The 20,111-nt window shown below is 38.1% G+C and overlaps 1 protein-coding gene across 10 annotated transcripts in view; it reads right to left on the reverse strand.

Annotated features, from left to right (window-relative positions):
- Positions 1-20,111, reverse strand: part of tasp1 (taspase 1) — a 135,048-nt gene that overhangs the window by 102,655 nt on the left and 12,282 nt on the right. For all 10 annotated transcript variants that reach the window (XM_062957830.1, XM_062957828.1, XM_062957836.1 and 7 more), the window contains exons 5-8: positions 14,045-14,165; positions 12,920-13,004; positions 6,145-6,224; positions 436-542 (exon numbers count right to left, since the gene is read on the reverse strand). In XM_062957830.1, the coding sequence (XP_062813900.1) occupies positions 436-542; positions 6,145-6,224; positions 12,920-13,004; positions 14,045-14,165 (393 nt within the window). The remainder of the gene's footprint in view (positions 1-435; positions 543-6,144; positions 6,225-12,919; positions 13,005-14,044; positions 14,166-20,111) is intronic.

Consider the following 20,111-nt stretch of genomic DNA (forward strand, 5'->3'; position numbering starts at 1 on the left):
CATTTGCAAAACAGAAGAGCAATCCAGGAAGATCGTGGGGAAAGCTGAGCGCAGCACATGCGCAACTGAGGGAAAGGAAGCCAGCCTGGTTGAGGATGCAAACCAGGCGGGAATGTTGGGGGGGGGGGGGGAGGGCTTTCCAAACACTTTTATCGCTATGATAACTGCTTAGATTTCAATGGGGACTATGGTGAGAACTGGTATTTGGGTCTGGCTTTCAACTGAATATGGTAAATGTTTTCTCCTATACTTTGTTTATTTTTAATTCCAAAATGTAATGAACTTTCTGGATAGCCCTCGTATATGTACAAATGTTGCAATATTTTTCATTTTAGAAATAAGAGCTTGTGAAATGTTTTCAGGCTTTTAATCCTCATATGGTGAGGAACTTCCGTGACTCAAAGGTGACAACAACCTTTCTAAATGTGTACTAACCTTTTCACTTGATTGTCTTCTTTTTTTCAACTGAAAGAGATCTGTTTCCACTTTTTCCGCCAATTCCAGTTTTCTCTTGTTCCGCTTAAAAGCTGCTAAGCTAAGTCCTTAAAAACATTTAACAGTATTGAAATTATGAAGAATAATATCTAAACAAAAGTAACTGCTTCAGTAAGAACTACACTTTGGAAATGACTGAGGTATTTCTTTTTCAAACTTAAATACAGTGTTCCCCGCAACTTCGCGGTTCACTTATTGCGGACTCGCTGTTTTGCGGAAAATTTATTTATTTACCTACCCATTGCTGCTTTTAATAGTTACATAAGTAGCCTTTCTCACCCTTGCAAGATCCGGAGAGAGTGACGCCTTTCTTACCAGTGCTGGTAGGCCCCTTGCTTGGTGCCTGCCATGTTGTCCTGGCTGCCTCTGCTCCTGCAGCCAGGGAAGAAGACACCGCTCCGCCCGGTAAGCGAGCGAGCAAGGGAAAGTGGATGGGTGAGAGAGTGAGGGCAGGTGGCAGAAGAGGAGCCTGGAAGAGGCAGCCAGGCTCCTTTTTCTGCCGCTGCTCCAGCCAAGCCAGGCTGGGAAACGTGGAGGATTTGGAAGAGGGACCCGGAAGTCCCGCCCCGTCTTCTAAGTCCTCCACATTTCCCAGCCTGGCCTGCTGGAATGGCAGCAGAAAACGTAGCCTGGCTGCCTCTTCCAGGCTCCTCTGCTCCTGTCCGCCCTCACTCTCTCACCCTCCTTCACTTGCTCACTCGTTTACCGGGCGGAGCGGTGTCTTCTTCCCTGGCTGCAGGAGCAGAGGCAGCCAGGGCAGCATGGCAGGCACCAAGCAAGGGGCCTGCCTGCGCTGGTAAGAAAGCCTCCACTTCCCCCGGGGCTTGCAAGGGTGAGAAGGACCACTTAACTATTAAAATAATGTTTAGATCTGTAAGAGAAGACAAGAAGCACGTCGGATAAAATGGGAAGTCATGACTACCAATTTTAATATCGGAAGACAAGAGTGTATTCTTTTCTGTTGTAGAAATATGTGGAATTTTCAAAACTTTAGACAGTGTGTATAACAGTACTTGAGATGAAGTTATAGATGTAATAATTATAACCATATAAAGCTTCTCTCTCCACCCATCCCCCATCCCAATTGCCGCCTTCTTCCTCAATGACATAGCAGACATTTGTATAGTTCTAATCAACTAACCAAAACCATCATTCTCTTTTTTTGTTCTTCTTTTCTTTTTGGGCATTTTTTAAAATGCTCAATAAAAACTTATGAAAAAATTATATTGTTTATGAAAGAATATTTGCTGAAAAACACAAGGAACCTGAAGCATATGCTGCATATCATGACTCTACTGAACAAGATATTCCCTAATTAAGAGTACAATGCTATCTGCTCTTACAGCTGTTTTCTCTTGGGCATAATTCATTTACTTTATGCAAATAATATAAAAGAATCACCTCTCAAGAGTATCTCTATGAGTATCTTGCTTTTCTCCTAGCGAACTCAAGGCATGGCCGTGATTCCTAATGACTATTTTATCCTCCACAGTACGCTCCATGGTGGGTGAGACCCCACAGTAAGGTCAACTAGTGAGATGCTACCAATAAATGTTTTAACTTCTATTATGCTTTTTTATCTGCTGTAAGTCGCCTTGGGCCCTTAAGTTGGGAAAGGAGGGATATAAATAAATAAAGGTAATCCATGAACTGATACTGGTCCACAGCAAGTATCCATGAAAAGAAAAAAAAAGAACTGCAGCCAATGGACACAACTGCAAATACAGTACCAGTCCTTGGCATATCTGAGAGTGAAACAGTGCTCTTTCCTGCTAAGAAATGCTATCTTCTGTGCAAAACCACCACACTAGAATATTGGGTGGAATAAATCCTAGAATTGGACATACATTTGAAAATTTGTGTGATTTTTGAGAAAATTCTTGCAGGAAGAGTAAAATTCTTAAAATTACTTGCTGCACCCTTTGAGAAAAATAAATTGAAAAAGTATTGCTCAAGAATCTTTCTTATCTGTACCTTAAGGCAAAATATTGAATGAATGCTTCTACCTAATATTAAAAATACAACAAAACTGCTTGAGCACTGTTTTCTCTTTTCCTCATTTTTATTTCAATTCAGTTTAACTCTACATTTAATAAATGCAGTTCAGAATCGTCTTAACAGCAGCGTATGAAAATTTTACAGAACTTCACAAACAATTGTACAGATCATGAGCTTTGGTGATATATCTTACTACCAGTAATAAAGCTATTATAGCTCTGGCGTTATAAAAACCTTAAACGAAAATATGTTTGTGTGATAACGGGAAGACGGCAAATACTTTATGTTCAGAAAGGACAGGAAAAAGCTGGTCAATCACATAGCACCCTCTGGAGTCGTTTCAGAGTCTACTGAAAAGAAGCAGGCAATGCAGCTATTACAGGCTCGCTTTGATAGCAAATTGGGCAAAATACAATAGTAAGGAAAATATTACAAAATATGTATTATTACAGAATTAACTGTAAGCAATTAGTCAATTTGTGCTGTGGACACTTTATGACCAATGGCAAAAGAAATTTAAATAATGATCAGAAAGTGAAATTCTGAGGAAGGTACACTGTATCCCTACGGTTCTCTTTCAAATTGTTCATAGTATTTAAAGTTGGAGTGTCTGTACAAATAAAAGAGAAAAATATTGATAGGTGTAAGACACCTTGTGAATATTCATACTTAAAATACACAAAGTGTACAACCTACCAGCTCCTAAAAAGTAAGTTAAGTACACCAGGAAAAAACCCAATGAATTAATACAAGTAACTATCTATCTAAGTTTCAGAAAACAGGAATTCAGGGGGATGATAAAGCTATGGACTGAGAGCCCAAAAGATAAAACCTTTGAATCAACGGAACTTACTAAATGCTAACTTAACAAATTATCCTTAATCCAGTGAGTCTAACAGAGCTTGAACTAGTAACTAAATTAAGCCAAAATTTCTAGCAACTCCCTATAGGAACTAACAGAACACTTTGGTTATACTTTCATTTTTGATGCCAGAGTAGTTACTACTAATGCTACGTACTTAGTTAAAATATTAGCAATGATAAGAAGAAATCCTTTACATCAATGCAATGTATAAAATGGAACAAGAGATGGAGTTCATTTTAAAATGAAGCAGAATTCTCTCTTAAATATCTAGAAAATTAAAAATGTTCTGCTTCAGTGGCAAGAGGAAAGTAATCCACCACAAAGACAGCTCTTCAGAAACAATGCTACTTAGAAGGAGGTCACAGACTGTCATAAAGTTAAACAATTGCAGTATTATGGGAGACAACCATTACAAACAGGATTTGGATAAAAACACCAGGAAGCATAATCCATCAAACATGAACCAAATTAACATATCACCTGCACAAATGCATTGACACTGAGAGTGATTCCACAAATAAGTTTATCAGGAGTGTATCAGGGGTGATAAACAAAATGCCTTATATGCAATGAGGGGACCACAGTGTGACAACAATCAGCAAAAAGTCAAATATTATGTAAAAATGCCAACCTTAAAAAAACAAATTAAGATCAAACAAGGACAATCTGTAATATTTAACAAGCTGTATTTTATACGAGGACTTCCTGGTTATTATTTCTTCACAAAAAGGGACAAATCCTATGGGTGTCTTAATATCAATTCACAACACATTGTAGCTTCCACAAATTCTGAATGGATTGCAGAGGTTGATTATCACTCAATAGCTCATTAAATTTAAACTGCTAAATCAGAATAGATCACTGGCAAAATTTCCACCATGTATGACTGTCAAAGTCCCTGTTCAATCTGCAGAACAAGGTAGTTGACACTATGGTTCGCAAACAATTTGTCTTGCTTCACAGAACCTGTTTCTTTGAGATACACCTGAGCTGTTATAGCAATTAAGCATAAAGGGAAACATTTAATCGGGGGGAAGCATATAACAAATAAAATCATCCCCAAGAAGGGTGTGAACCATTCTAATATGGCACAACAGTAATGAAGTCATTTTCTCCTCTACCATGACCTCCTCTCAATATCATTCAATGTAGGTTTTCCAAAAAATTTGGGGGCATTTGAAATATGGTCAGAGTTACAATGAAGTGGAACCCTCAGTGGCATGTTGGATAAATATTTTGAAACTTTGAAAGACTGACTTTGAAATGAATTCCCTGAAATGCCCACACAGTTCTATTTACCACAATAGGACATAAGGTCTATTATTTTAAGTCACGGGGTATAATTCTAACACCGTCAGATGTGTTTTAATTTTTGTATTCACATTACTATATTTCTTCAACTGTAAGATGCCACTGATTGGAAGACGCACACTAATTTCAGTACCACCACCACCAAAAAATACATGCAATAGAACTGTTATTCTAAGATGCACCCCATTTTTAAAGCTACTTACTTATATCAGAAAAAGTATGTCTTAGGGTGGAAGAAATACAGCATATCTTATGCTGGACTGCAATGTTTATAGGGCTTAAATTCTTTATTACTTTCATAGAATTCTAATTAGGGGGATATCATTATAACTATCTTAATTTCTACATTGCTGAGAAAAAATATTTTATAATACATTACCCATATTTACTCAAATGTAGTGCACCATCATTTATAATGCGCACCTCAATTTTGAGGGTGCATTACCAAAAAAATGTTTTACTTGCAAATGTAATACGCAGGTGAAGGAGCTTGACTTCCCCTCGCTTGTCCGGCCCTTTCCCTGCCTGCACAATGGAGGCAAGTAACTGAAGGGCAAACAGGCAAAAGAACCTTCGCCCTTTTCTCAGCCTCAGAGTTGGGAAGGAGGCAAGGTTGGCGAAAAGGCTTGGCTTCCCCATGCTAGTCAGCCCTTTTCCTGCTTGTCTCACCACGGCAAACAGCTGAAGAGCCAAGAAGTGAGGGAAAACCATGTCCCTTCACCAACCTCATTTTATTCCCACTGGCCTCATTTGGGAGTCATCCAAAACCTCCCCATCAGGAGGCCATCAAATGTAACGCGCCATCAAATGTAATGCACAGCTTGTTTCTGGCTATGCAATTAAGCCAAAAAAAAGATGTGCATTACCGTCAAGTAAATACGGTGTGTATTAAACAACAATAGACGGAAAAGAGTAAACCAGCTGTTTCATAGAACGCTGCAAGCATAAAATGATGCAAGTGAGATGAGAACTTGTAACAGGATTAGAGAACAGATGTTTACTACAACCTCATACCTACAAATTGTTGAGATGGACATAATACAAATCACTGGGATTTTGGAACTATGCATGCCATCTACTTTTATTTCTCCTTGGATGTGGAATTTTCTCAAAAATAGATAAAAGTGCTATTTCTATTAGTGTGAAACAGAAGGTGCAATCAAGACAAGTCATTTTATTCAGCCTCTTAATACACAAGATCCAATGACTTTGTAGTTCTTACATGGGTTTCTCTTGCACAAATATGGACTGAAGAAAAAAATAAATTTGTTCAAATGCTAAAATTACTTGGGATTTAATAATTCCTTGTAAATTAGATTACAACTCATTTGCATGTAATCCAAACAAAACAGAAACCATGTGCAGTGTGACCATGTGCTAATGATACCTGAACACATTCATGTTTCTTAATTCCTATTGATTTTAATGTTTCCTGTGTGCTTTAAACCCCCATTTCCTAGCAAATGTTTACTCACTTGTTGCCATGATGCTTGGAGAACAGGCTGGGATTCCATGATCCACTGCCCATTTGAAGGCCCCTTCACCAACCAAAAAGCTGCAAAAGTAGAAGCAGAAAGGACAGTGGAAACAAAGACTTTATTCAAAAGGCTATGGGTGGATACATATTTCAAATCTGTGCCTAGACTACAAGCTACAGCATACACTCCTGTATAAGTCTACAAATTTTAGATTAAAAAAAACTAACCACCAAACCTTAAGCCACTTAGATACAGATTAATATAAGTACTGTCCCTTAATTATTAACTTCTATCTATACATATAGAGTGATGGAATCCCAGCGACCAATAAAACAACAAAACTAAACATCCCACAACCTAGAAAATTGACAGAACAACCCAACATCCACTCCTCTAGGTTGATACAACAAAAAGAAAAGAAAAATAAAGTCCTAATTCGAGGTAGAGGAATAATTGTTTTTATCCAATTGCTGCCAGTTAGAAGGCTAAGCTCCGCCCACTTGGTCTCCTAGCAACCCACTCAGCCCAGGGGACAGGCAGACTTAGGCCCCACTTAGGCCTCTTCCACGCTGCCTATAAAATACAGATTATCACATTTTAACTGGATTATATGGCAGTGTAGACTCGTCTACGGACAACGCCAGCAAATCGTCTTAGAAAGGGAGATGAGTCCCAACCCGCAGAGTCAGACACGACTAGACTTAATGTCAGGGGAAAACCTTTACCCTTTACCTTAACTACCACCAATTCCTCAATACTTTATTTCCCATACCACCATACTTCGCCACAGCAACGCGTGGCCGGGCACAGCTAGTACCTTATAATATATTCCAGTTAGTCCATCTGGACCCGGGGCTTTGTTCCCGTCTATTTTCCTGTTTGTACTTTTAATTTCCTGTTCTGAGATTTCTTTATTAAGTAATTATCTTTGTTGGTCTATTATCTTCTTTAACATTTGCTTGCCTAGAAATAGTGATATGTCTTCCTTTTTTATTTGGTCTTAGTGTAAAGTTTACTATAACATTTGTTGAATTGGTTTGCTATTTCTTGTTCAGTGGTGTATTCTTTACCTTCCGCTTGTATTTCAGATATAAATTGAGCCTGCCTTTTTTTCTGATCTTCCAAGCTAACCATCTGCCTGGCTTATTAGTGTTCTGAAATTGTTGTTGCTTTATGAATCTTAACTGTTTCTCTAATTCTTCTATTTCTAAAAGGGTTTTTTGTTTAGCCAATATCTCTAATTCATATTTTATTGTCCTGTTTCCTGGGTTTTCTTTTAGTTTCATTTCACCTTGTCTAATCTCCTCTGTCACTTTTTGTAATGCTTCTGTTCTTTGCTTTGTTTTTTTGGGGGGGCACTTTGCTGCATAAAGTGACCCTGCATATAAGCTTTGCTGGCGTCCCAGATATTTTGGGGTGATACTTCATCACAATCATTCAGGGTAAACTATTCCTTTGGTATTTTTTGGTTTTTCTCAATATCTCTGATTTTAGTAAGTTATCGTTAAGTCTCCATTTATACATTTTCTGTGTTTTATTTATTGCAAATTCTAAAGGGCAATGATCCAAATTGTTTCTGCATAAAATTTTAATTTTTATTAATTTGATAATCAATGAGGGTGGCATCCAGACCATGTCAATTATAGACCATGACCTATGACGGTTTGAAAAAAAGGTGGTTTTTCTCCTTTGCATAGTGACTTTTCCATGCATCTTTTAATTCCCAATTTTGTAGAATTTTCAATAAATTTACCAGTAATTTCCCTGTTTAGTTTGTCTTTTTCAATTTTGGATTCTCATTCTTATCTATTTTGGGGTCTAATACTCCATTGAAATCTCCCATGATGATTAGGTCATCAAAATCTTGTCCTGTTATTTTTTCCTCTAATTTTCTTAGTAAAGATCGTTTTTGAGCCATTCGGGGCATAAATATTGCAGAATAATATTATTATATTACTAATTTTTTACTTTGACGCTAATCATCCTTCCATCGTCATCCTTAAAGTCCAAATCGAGTTGGAAGAGAAAAAATACCTCACCAATACATTTGTTAATTAAGTGTGTTGTATGTCTTTGCGAAACATGTGACTCTTGGAGGGCCACAACATCAAATTCATACTTCTTTAAGTACAGTAGAGTCTCACTTATCCAACACTCACTTATCCAACGTTCTGGATTATCCAACGCATTTTTGTAATCAATGTTTTCAATACATCATATTTTGTTGCTAAATTCTTAATACAGTAATTACTATGTAGCATTGCTGCGTATTGAACTACTTTTTCTGTCAAATTTGTTGTATAACATGATGTTTTGGTGCTTAATTTGTAAAATCATAACCTAATTTGATGTTTAATAGGCATTTCCTTAATCTCTCCTTATTATCCAACATATTCGCTTATCCAATGTTCTGCCGGCCCGTTTACGTTGGATAAGCGAGACTCTACTGTAGTTGAATACTCCTTTTCTTTTATTGGGGGAGTTTAGGACGTTTATATTATTTGAATAATATTTCAATTCCATGATTTAGCCCTGGTTTTCGTTTTCTTCATCCAAAGTCCCCATTTCTGGGGGTAGCAATTTGGTCAAAGTCTCCGTCTTTTCGGGAGATATTGTTGTTGCCCTTTTTCTCTCTCTGTTGGTCTCTTGTTCTGTCTGTTCTGGTATCTCAGTCTCTCTCATTAGTCTCTTATAGAATTCTTTTGCCTTTTCTTTGGATGCAATCCAATATCTTTCTTGTTTATACGTCGTCATGATCCCTTCTTTTCTTTCCCACCTAAAGCGGATCTGCCTCTTTTTCAACTCTTCGGTGAGAAATTGGTATTCTTTCCTTTTTTTCTAGGGTACTCAATGGGAATTCTTTAAATATTACTATTTTCTTTCCTTTATATCTAATGGTGTTTTTACTGCTGCTTTTTAGAACCTCTTCTCTGCATTTTCTCTTAGAAAATTGCATTATTGTGTCTCTTGCTGCATGATTTTTCTTGGAGAAATTTGATGCAATTCTGAAGATTTTATCAATATTTTTCTCCATCTCCTCATCAGTCGTCTGACTCAATTCCAGTAAGAGTTGAGTTACATTCAATTTTAGGTTTCTTTTGGTTCTTCTAGTATATCCTTTATTCTTATTAGGAGTTCTAGTTCTTTCTGCTCAATTTTTTCCTGTCTTGCTTCCAGTCTTGCATTTATTTATCTTGAGTCTTTTCCATTTTTTGTTTATCTTCTTTAATCTCCTTGATGCTCAGCTGAAGTTCGCTCTTTTTTTTTTCCATTTCTGTAAGGTCTTCCGAGAGTTACTTTTTCATGCTTGTCATCTATTCCTGAGGCGTCTTCTGATTTTCAGCTATCTTTTGGAGTTCTCTCATAATGTCTTTTAAGTTAGGTTCCTCTGGGAGGGAGTTTTTCCTCCCAAGTACTTTTTTGTCTTCTTTCTCTATTTTTATTCTCTGTGTATACATTTCTAGCTCTTCCTTATCCTTGTAGTGCCTCTTGATTATTTGTTTAACCCCAATATAATAATTAGGATTAATCATGGATGGCTGGAATTAATTGAATGCTTAATCACTTGATTAATGGTCAGTTAGTTAATGTTCAATTGATGAATTAGTTCACAGGTCAACTTCTTACTTAATAGTTCTTAACTTATCAGTTGCTCTTTCCACACATTTAAGTAATATTTAGATAATTAAGTAATGGAATTCAAACAATTAAAGTAATTAATCAAATAGACAGTTCTTTAAATAAACATATAGACAATTCAATAATTAATTTGCTCTCCTTAATTGATTTCCCCTCTCAAATTGATTTTCAGTTAAATCTGTAACCAAATATTTCTTGCCCCTTATGCTTTATATACTGTTAATATATTGTATATTACTCTATCTCTGATTTATTCCAGCCCCCTATGTCCAGTATTCCAGTATTCATTAATTTATGGAGGGACCTTCCTTTGTTTTAGCAAATCTTTTATAATCCAAAAAAAAAAAACCTTCAGAAAGGGGGGGGGGTGTTCTTACTCTTCTCTCCTTCTGTCCCTTATTCTAATCCCTACTTACAGTCTCTTCATGTTCTTATTTACTGTAGTCCAGTCTCATCTGTCTCCTTTCCACTTTCCCGGTCCCCATCTGCTCGTCCTGGTCCGTCATTTCATCTGCTTCTTGTCCTCGTCCTGTTTGTTGGAGCCGTCTACTTCTCATCCTCATGTCTGTCCTCTTGTCTTGGGTCTTTCCAGCTTCATTCACCCTTGCCGCAATGGTTTCCCTCTCTGCTTCGTCCCTTATTTTTGCTTGCGATCGCTTGCTTGCTTCTTACTTGCTGGGTTGTCTCGGGGTGCCGTTTCCTCTCTCTCTTCTGCTCTGGCTGACAGAGTTTCTCCCGTCTGTTTTGGTCCTCTTTCCCACTGTTTCTTGTGACTTGTCTCTTCTTTCGTTTCTCTAGGCTGCCTTTAGATCTCTATGGTTTGTGTTCTCTCTTTCTGTTCCTCCTGCTTGGGGTGTTTGCCTTATTCCCTCCAGACTCACTTCCAGTCAGGCTGAGCCAAGCGCTTCCCCTGAGCGGCGTGGTGCTCAGCTAGACAAAACAATTCCTCTCCAAGGTCAGTTTACTTTTTATCTTATCTTTGAGGGCTTCAATTTCCTATACCGCTTCTGCCCTTCTTCAAATACTCCCAATTTTCAGTTTCCAGTTTCCAGAAATATTGCAATTATTCTTTAACATACAGTAAAGTCTCACTTATCCAAGCTTCACTTATCCAAGGTTCTGTATTATCCAAGGCAGTCTGCCTTTTAGTAGTCATTGTTTTTGTAGTAAATGTTGCAATGTTTTGGTGCTAAATTCATTAATTTAATTACTACATAACATTACTGTGTATTGGACTGCCTTTTCTGTCAATTTCTTGTAAAACATGTTTTGGTGCTTAATTTGTAAAATCATAATGTAATTTTATGTTTAACAGGCGTTTTTCTTAATCCCTCCTTATTATCCAAGATTTTCGTTTATCCAATGTCCTGCTGGCCCATTTATCTTGGATAAGTGAGACTCTACTGTGTTTGTATCTTTTTTTAGGCTTTATTTCCAATTTTCCATTGACTTATAGTCTTCCTTTAGTTAAGGAATGTTAAGAAGTGAGATGATTTCTCCTTCTTCTTTTATCCTTAAATATATATTGAAATTGCCTCAGTTTCTTCCAATCCCCTTTCATTTTCCTTAGATCCGTACACGATTTAACGATTTCTTTCCTATACACTTTCATTTCTCTCATCTTGATTTCTTCATCTCTGTGTCTAGGCTGCTGTAATCGGGAACAGGATCGGTCTCCGCCCAAGCTTGCCTCCTCGTGTCCCACTGCCCACTGCCCCTCGTCCGGATCCCGTGGCCGACCTCCTTGAGGGGGGCCTGGCTCTTTGGGATCGTCGGTGAGGGTCTTAACAGGTTCGACAGACCCACAAGCCTCAATCCGCTCGAGGGAGGTGAGCTTACTGGCTCAACCAGGATGTTTTTGGGAGGCTGGTGCTCAAGAGCTCTCAAGACACTCAACCAGCCACCATGCTGCCACTCCCGGAAGTCCTGTCCTTGGAGTTTAAAGAGACTCGTTTTTCTTCTGCAGGCTGGAGCTAAATTGGCTAATGCGACCATTGCCTGGTGCATCTAACTGCATGTTTCCTAAGATCCATCCTGCCTCTCTGCATGAAGTATTTTCAAAAATACATTAGAGTCTCACTTATCCAAGCTAAACGGGCCAGCAGGGGCTTGGATAAGCGAATATCTTGGATAATGAGGAGGGATTAAGGAAAAGCCTATTAAACATCAAATTAGGTTATGATTTTACAAATTAAGCACCAAAACATCATGTTATACAACAAATTTGACAGAAAAAGTAGTTCAATACACAGTAATATTATGTTGTAATTACTGTATTAACGAATTTAGCACGAAAATATCACGATATATTGAAAACATTGACTACAAAAATGGCTTGGATAATCCAGAAACTTGGATAAGCGAGGCTTGGATAAATGAGACTCTACTGTAGCAAGCATCTTATCCAGGCTCCTGAGCTCTAAAGACCTCTTGTCATTTTAATGGATTTACCATTTTAATCTTAATTTTAGCTTTACTTTTATTTTTCTTAACCTTTCCATTTTGAGCCTGATCCATTTTCCTTCTCATAAGCCATTTAGAAGATTTATTTATTAGTTTAAGATATATTCAATGAGCCACTCCATTTGAAATGAATGCTCAGATAATAATTTGGCAAATATAATGCCCCTTTTCCTCCAAACCAAAGGAAGACCATAATTACACCTTACCCTCAACTTTCCAAATATTAAATCAACTTGAAAATATGTTTTTTACAAGGAAAACAGCATATGCTAAAACTTTTAAAAATCTGGAAGTAAAAGGAGATCACCAATGTAATATTAAATCAACAACAAGCTCCAAGTTTAGCTTTGAAGTTTAATTTACTGGAATTTAATATTTCATGAACAAACGTAAGAAATAAAAACTTAGTTACTGTGTAAATATCTATATAAACAACTACAAAATAAGATGAAACTCAGCATAGTCTTGCCTTTTATTCTTAATACTCCATTCTATTTTCAGATGTAATAAATGCACAAGGTGTTCCAAGAATCAAGGAACAAAGCCAGTCCACATCTTAAAAGAATGTTATTACTGATATGAACTAAAGAACATTAGCCAGTTTTCAAGAATGCTTCCAAACACTGTAAGTATTATGGCACCAAAGAAACAAGCAGAATCAAGTAATTACCAAGGAGGAATTCTGCCTGCAGATAGTTTTCCTTTCTGTCCTTCACACAGCAATCTATTTGCCACAGAAACAGGATTTTTGATTCCTAAAAAAGACAAGATTAAAAACATCTTCAGAAGTATAGCAATGTTAGTCTGTTACAACAAATTAATCAAGAGCAGGCTCATCCTCCAATTTACAGGTAGACTGGAAAATGAGAAATAAAAATATACTACATCTGCTAGCAGAAAGGCTGAAATACCACGGAAAATAAGTCCCATGACTGTAGACTATGATAGGCATAAATACTTGAAAATGTTATTTATTTTCATCTGGATTCAAGAGAACTAATCAATGAAATCACTCACCGGCATGTACAATTATTATAAGAATAATAAAGAGAAGTACTATCTACCAGTTAAACATCTGGTGATAATTTTTCATAGTACACTTTGTAAAAAATAAAATATTATGGTTGCACTCTGACACCGAAAATACCAAGCTAAAAACAACATCACTCAAAACAATCAGATGAGATTAAAGAGCTACATTTTACATAATATATAGAAGATAATAACTTAGTCCTAAGATCTCCCTAATACACTCTCATTACTAGAATATGTTAGTAAGTTGAGTTCAACTCAGGACACTTTAGCTAATAAGATGGGAGAAGAAGTGAGAGGAAAAGATTTCCTCCTCCTCTCTCACTCTTTCTTTCTGAAGCTCTCGCTAATGCTCTTCTGAAGGAGAAGAGCACAGAAAGTAGCAGAGAGAAGGATAATGTGAAAATCATTGCTGAGTTAGTTTCCTGACACCAGTGGAAAGGCTTATTCCATTTACATCAGATATCTAGATCCAAATCATGATGCTTATTTTTCTCCCTGCAATTACAATATTTTATTTAAGTAAAAAGGTCTGAAATATTATTTTAATTAGTTGCACCTTAATATTTAGAGTCTAGATGTGTTGGACCATTTGCATCATTCCCAGTCAGCTGTTCATTGTGTTTGCTATGCCTTCTGGATATGATAGCAGCTGCAATCCAATGCATTTGCAGGCCATCGGGTTAGGAAGACTGCTTTAAAAACATACTCAATGGCCTTTAAGAATTTCAACAGTTCACCCTTCAGAACTTCATCTCCTTACCACTGAGAGCGCCAACTGCTCCAAAATTTAGTGATTTTCCATCCATAATACTGGCATCACATTCTATTTCACCCAAAAGGTTTAGATTAGATCCCATTCCTGCATTTGTAAAAGGTGAATCCTACAAAGAAATTTAAAGAAAAGTGCATCAAGATAAAACACCCAGAAACATACACATCAAACTCAGGAGTCAAGCAACAATTCCTAGCTAAGCTGGCTGCCCAACATATGTCACTCAGAATAGAAATTGCAACTGAAATTTCCTTGCATGACACGAGAAAAAGGAAAGGCACAGAGGAAAAGTATAAAAGCCGTGGAAGGAATTACCGATGGATAAAAAAGCTCCTATGTGCCTTTAGGATGAGTTAAAGTGAAAGAAACTGTTTTCCTGATACACTATTTGAAAGTCTATTTGAAACCAAAATAATATGACATGGCACAGTATCTGAAAACTTCAGAGTATATGTGAAAAAAGATGTACTCTACTGGCAAATTCTAGAAGGCTGATGAAAATTAATTGGAAGACTATACTGCAGAAAATAGATGTCATTGTCACACAAATGAACATGTCCCTGCACCATCTGGAAGATTTCATCGGTCTTCCTAATAAGATGATGGCAAGCATGATCTAAGAAAACATGGTATATAGAAAATTTGAGTTGTGACACTTAGTTGAGTTGTGGGTAATTTTTCACACTGCTTTCAATGGGACATAGTTGCAATTTGTTTACTCTAGATACAATCTTTTTCATACAGCTGAAGCAATGAATTGTAGAAGTTGCTTATAACCAGAAAGCAAACATTCTGCAAAAGAAAAACTGAAGTGTCAAAACTATTTAGAGGAACTGGTAATCATATCAGACTTGCACTCCACTCCCAATTTCAACATAAATCACAAATTATATTTCTTTTAAAGTTGAACTTTACATTATTAATCAGTTTGCAAAAAAAGTATAACCACAAGCTATTCTGGCAAAACTGCTAGATAAATCTATACAGATAAGAGAGGAAAGATACAGAGACTTTATGCAAAGCATTTGTCGGTCAACACTTTTAAAGTTTGAGATAAAACTCATCATGTTTCATGTTTGAAAAGTATATAGATAATGTTCAGCTATATATACTCAAAGTGATTCCATCTCAGTTTCTCTCACAATGCTCGGAATTTCATTTCTTAAATATTTTACTTCCAACATGCATTTGCATAAATACTGACAGCATGACAAGCACACAATATTTTCTAGCTGCAAACAATACTGCTGGAAAATCTTTAAAAATTACTCAGCTCTGACATTCCAGCCAAGCTTTACAGCCAAATGATCATTCTGCTTTGTTTTCAGCATGTACTGAATAACGTCTGGGTGATTTGGGGAGTGTTTATTCAACATTGTTTGCTCTTATGCAGGATAAATGTTGACTATGATGCAAGCTAAGTTGTCTTTGAAATATATAGTCTAGAAATGTGTTAAGTCTATACATTTTAGTTTTAAAAAACAGTCCAAAACACCTGGGTTGAATTATGTAAGGGTCAATATAAGAACTATACTCTGACAAAAAGCAAAAACATCCCCTTCTCTGAAGCCCATTCTCTAGTCAACAGATTAATCCTCTTTGTTGAGTATGAGAGTAGCTAATTGTATCATAGTGATGTGAGTGTAAAAGCATCATTTTCCTATTACTGTCAGGAGATAATTACTATCTATAATAAAAATGAATAAAGAAGCATTAACCATCAAAATAGAGCTTTTATGATCTTTACCAGTCACAATATTCTATTATACAACATGAATATATAACATTATCATTATTTTCCCATTTCTCAATAGTCATGTGCATTTGTATGGAATCGCTGTTCGTTTTGTTGTTTCATTCATTTTGTCTCGTTTTTATATTTGTCCCCATTTCCGAAAATGGGGCACCTATACGGATAGATTTTCGTCTAACGTATGAAAAAATGAAAATTTTCGGACCATTGGCAGCAATGGGAGGGATTCAGAGGCTCGCCCACCCACTCAGTTTTAGGGCTAAAGGGGTGAAAATTGCCACACACAGAGGGCCATATCGACCCTTTTTAGGCCACCAACTTGGGGATTATAAACAAGGAAACTCAACCAAGGGAGGGGGAGGAAATATAGTTTTCCCAAGGGCCAAGCTCCGCTAGCCTACTGTATTTTAGTGAAATGCAAACACTCAAGGGTTGGGAATTGCAAAGGTACTAGAGAGAGAAAATAATTATAGTTCTCCTAAGGGCCAGTTTTAGAGAAAGACTGAAGGTTTGAATAGAGATAGGTGCCCAAAAATGTCTTCGCTTTCAAAAATATGTGTAATCTATAACAAATAATAAGACTATCCTATTGTATTTGTTTTCTATACAGCCCAAAGGAGAGGGAGGACCAAGCCAGAGGCAATACAGAGAATTAGGGAGAAATAAAAGAGTAGATTTTCCAAGGGCCAGTTATAGAGAGAGAGGGGGGGGGTTGATTTCTAAATAGAGAAGGGAAGCCCAACAATTTCTTTCCTTTGAAATATATTTCTTTAAAAAAACAAATGGGGGGAGGAAGAAGGGGGTTTTACACAAAGAAGAAAGGTCCCACACGCACTCCCCAGCCAAACTCACCCCTACCACTTCAAAAATCCCAGTCCCTTCCCTTCAAAGGGAAAATTATTAAAATAAACCAAGCATCCAGGCAAAAAAGAAAACCCAAATCTGTGTCCACTGCCCAGTGCCCTCACCAGCAAGGCAAAGAAGCAGCAAGGCTGAAAGCAAAACGCAAGGCAAGGCAACCAGCAGCAAGCCAAGCCGAGAGAGAGCGAGTGAGTCCACCCACAGCAGCAAACGATGCAACCACAATGGCCACTTTAGGGGCAGCCCACCCCTTAAATAGCTTCCCTGTCAGCCCACGTCACTGTTTTCTTGGCCTCCAATTGGGCAAAGATTGCCTCCTCCCATCTCCTCCTCTGACGCATGCAGAAGAAATCTGGTTTGGAGCAGAGTATTTTCTTCTGAGTTTCAATTTGAGAAAGCTCTGATAGATAAAGTCCCATAATCCATGTGACTTTAAGATGCTGTAACATGCATGTCCCCATATAAAACATACCTGCTTCCCCACTTAAGAGTATGACATGCAATGCAAAAAAATCAAAATAATCAACGTTCTTCTATTTGGGGCTCAAAGTTTGATATTGGTTAACAATATTTATGCAAAAAGGTATTACTAGCAGTGCTTAAAAACTGAATAGCTAAATCAAAACCTTTTCACTTTACACTCCTATTTGGAACAACATGTTCCTTAGTTCACTGTTCTATAGTCCAATTTTCCTCCGTATTCCACAAATTTAATCAACCATAATTTGCCATTTTAAAAAATACAAAATGCAAATTTTCATTTTACCATTTCATTTCTCATAAGGGATGTCATTTTACTACACCATTTTATAACGGGTGACTTCAGCATCCACTGATTTTGATATTCCTTGGGAGTTACTGGAACCAACCTCTCATGGATGCCTTCCCCAGAGCCCCCAGTCAAGTTGAAAATCAGATATATTTATTATTTAGTCTATAATGCATATTTCTCTCTCATCTGAATTAACTTAAATCTCGCTAAGACACTGACAGACTTAGCTTTGCTTTCCATAGTTCTTTTTATATGCTTTTAGAACATATACTAAGATTATTTATTTATTTATTTATTCACATTTCTACCCTGCCTTTCTCAACCTCAGAAGGGACTCAAGGTGGCTTAGAATCATAGAATCATAGAATCATAGAATAGTAGAGTTGGAAGAGACCTCATGGGCCATCCAGTCCAACCCCCTGCCAAGAAGCAGGAAATCGCATTCAAAGCATCCCCGACAGATGGCCATCCAGCCTCTGCTTAAAAGCCTCCAAGGAAGGAGCCTCCACCACAGCCCGGGGGAGAGAGTTCCACTGTCGAACAGCCCTCACAGTGAGGAAGTTCTTCCTGATGTTCAGGTGGAATCTCCTTTCCTGTAGTTTGAAGCCATTGTTCCGTGTCCTAGTCTGCAGGGCAGCAGAAAACAAGCTTGCTCCCTCCTCCCTTTGACTTCCCTTCACGTATTTGTACATGGCTATCATGTCTCCTCTCAGCCTTCTCTTCTGCAGGCTAAAAATGCCAAGCTCTTTAAGCCGCTCCTCATAGGGCTTGTTCTCCAGACCCTTAATCATTTTAGTCGCCCTCCTCTGGACGCTTTCCAGCTTGTCAACATCTCCCTTCAACTGTGGTGCCCAGAATTGGACGCAGTATTCCAGGTGTGGTCTGACCAAGGCAGAATAGAGGGGGAGCATGACTTCCCTGGATCTAGACGCTATACCCCTATTGATGCAGGCCAGAATCCCGTTGGCTTTTTTAGCTGCCACATCACATTGTTGGCTCATGTTTAACTTGTTGTCCACGAGGACTCCAAGGTCTTTTTCGCACACACTGCTGTCAAGCCAGGCGTCCCCCATTCTGTATCTTTGATTTCCATTTTTTCTGCCGAAATGAAGTATCTTGCATTTGTCCCTGTTGAACTTCATTTTGTTAGTTTCGGCCCATCTCTCTAGTCTGTCAAGATCGTTTTGAATTCTGCTCCTGTCTTCTGGAGTGTTGGCTATCCCTCCCAGTTTTGTGTCGTCTGCAAACTTGATGATCGTGCCTTCTAACCCTTCGTCTAAGTCGTTAATAAAGATGTTGAACAGAACCGGGCCCAGGACGGAGCCCTGCGGCACTCCACTTGTCACTTCTTTCCATGATGAAGATGACGCATTGGTGAGCACCCTTTGGGTTCGTTCGCTTAGCCAATTGCAGATCCACCTAACCGTAGTTTTGTCTAGCCCACGTTTTACTAGTTTATTTGCCAGAAGGTCGTGGGGGACTTTGTCGAAGGCCTTACTGAAATCCAGGTAGGCTACATCCACAGCATTCCCTGTATCGACCCAACTTACATAATAGGCAACTATTTGATGCCTTAAAAACAGTGTACAATTCAAGTCAACATTACAAGAAAATTATAAAATACATTAAAATAATTGAAACATTTAAAACAATACAGTCACAGTTAAACACGTAATCCACAAGTGTAAACCGGGCCATTCCAAGAGTCATTGCACATCAATCCATATACAGTAGAGTCTCACTTATCCAAGCTAAACAGGCCGGCAGAAGCTTGGATAAGCGAATATCTTGGATAATAAGGAGGGATTTAGGAAAGGCCTATTAAACATCAAATTAGGTTATGATTTTACAAATTAAGCACCAAAACATCATGTTATACAACCAATTTGACAGAAAAAGTAGTTCAATATGCAGTAATGTTATGTTGTAATTACTGTATTTACAAATTTAGCACCAAAATATCACAATATATAGAAAACATTGACTACAAAAATGGCTTGGATTATCCAGAGGCTTGGATAAGCGAGGCTTGGATAAGTGAGACTCTACTGTATGTCTATTTCACAAGTTCTCCAAAGGCTTGGTAACAAAGGTTAAGAGGGAAAGGGGCTGAGCTAATACCCCTGGGGAGGGAATTCCACAGCCAAGGGGCCACCACTGAGAAGGCCCTGTCTTTCATCCCCGCCAATCGCACCTGTGAGGAAGGCAGGATCGAGAGCAGGGCCTCTCCACACAATCGCAAACTCCAAGACGGTTCATAGAGGGCAATACGTTCTGACAGGCAAGCTGGGCCAGAACAATTTAGGGCTTTATAGGCTAAAGCCAACACTTTGAATTATGCTCAGTAGCAGACTGGAGGCCAGTGGAACTGACGTAACAGGGGGGTTGTATGCTCCCTGTACCCTGCTCCGGTGAGCAATCTGGCCACTGCCTGTTGAACCATTTGAAGCTTCTGAACAATCTTCAAAGGCAACCCCATGTAGAACACATTGCAATAGTCTATTCGGGATGTAACCATAGCGTGGACTACCGTAGCCAAGTCTGACTTTCCAAGGTACAGGTACAACTGGAGCACAAATTTTAATTGTGCAAAAGCTCCCTGGCTACCACTGAAACCTTGGGTTCCAGAATCAGAGATGAGTTCATGAGAACTCCCAAGCTGCTAACCT

This window comes from Anolis carolinensis, chromosome 1 (genome assembly GCF_035594765.1).
Source record: "Anolis carolinensis isolate JA03-04 chromosome 1, rAnoCar3.1.pri, whole genome shotgun sequence".
Taxonomy (NCBI): Eukaryota; Metazoa; Chordata; class Lepidosauria; order Squamata; family Dactyloidae; genus Anolis; species Anolis carolinensis.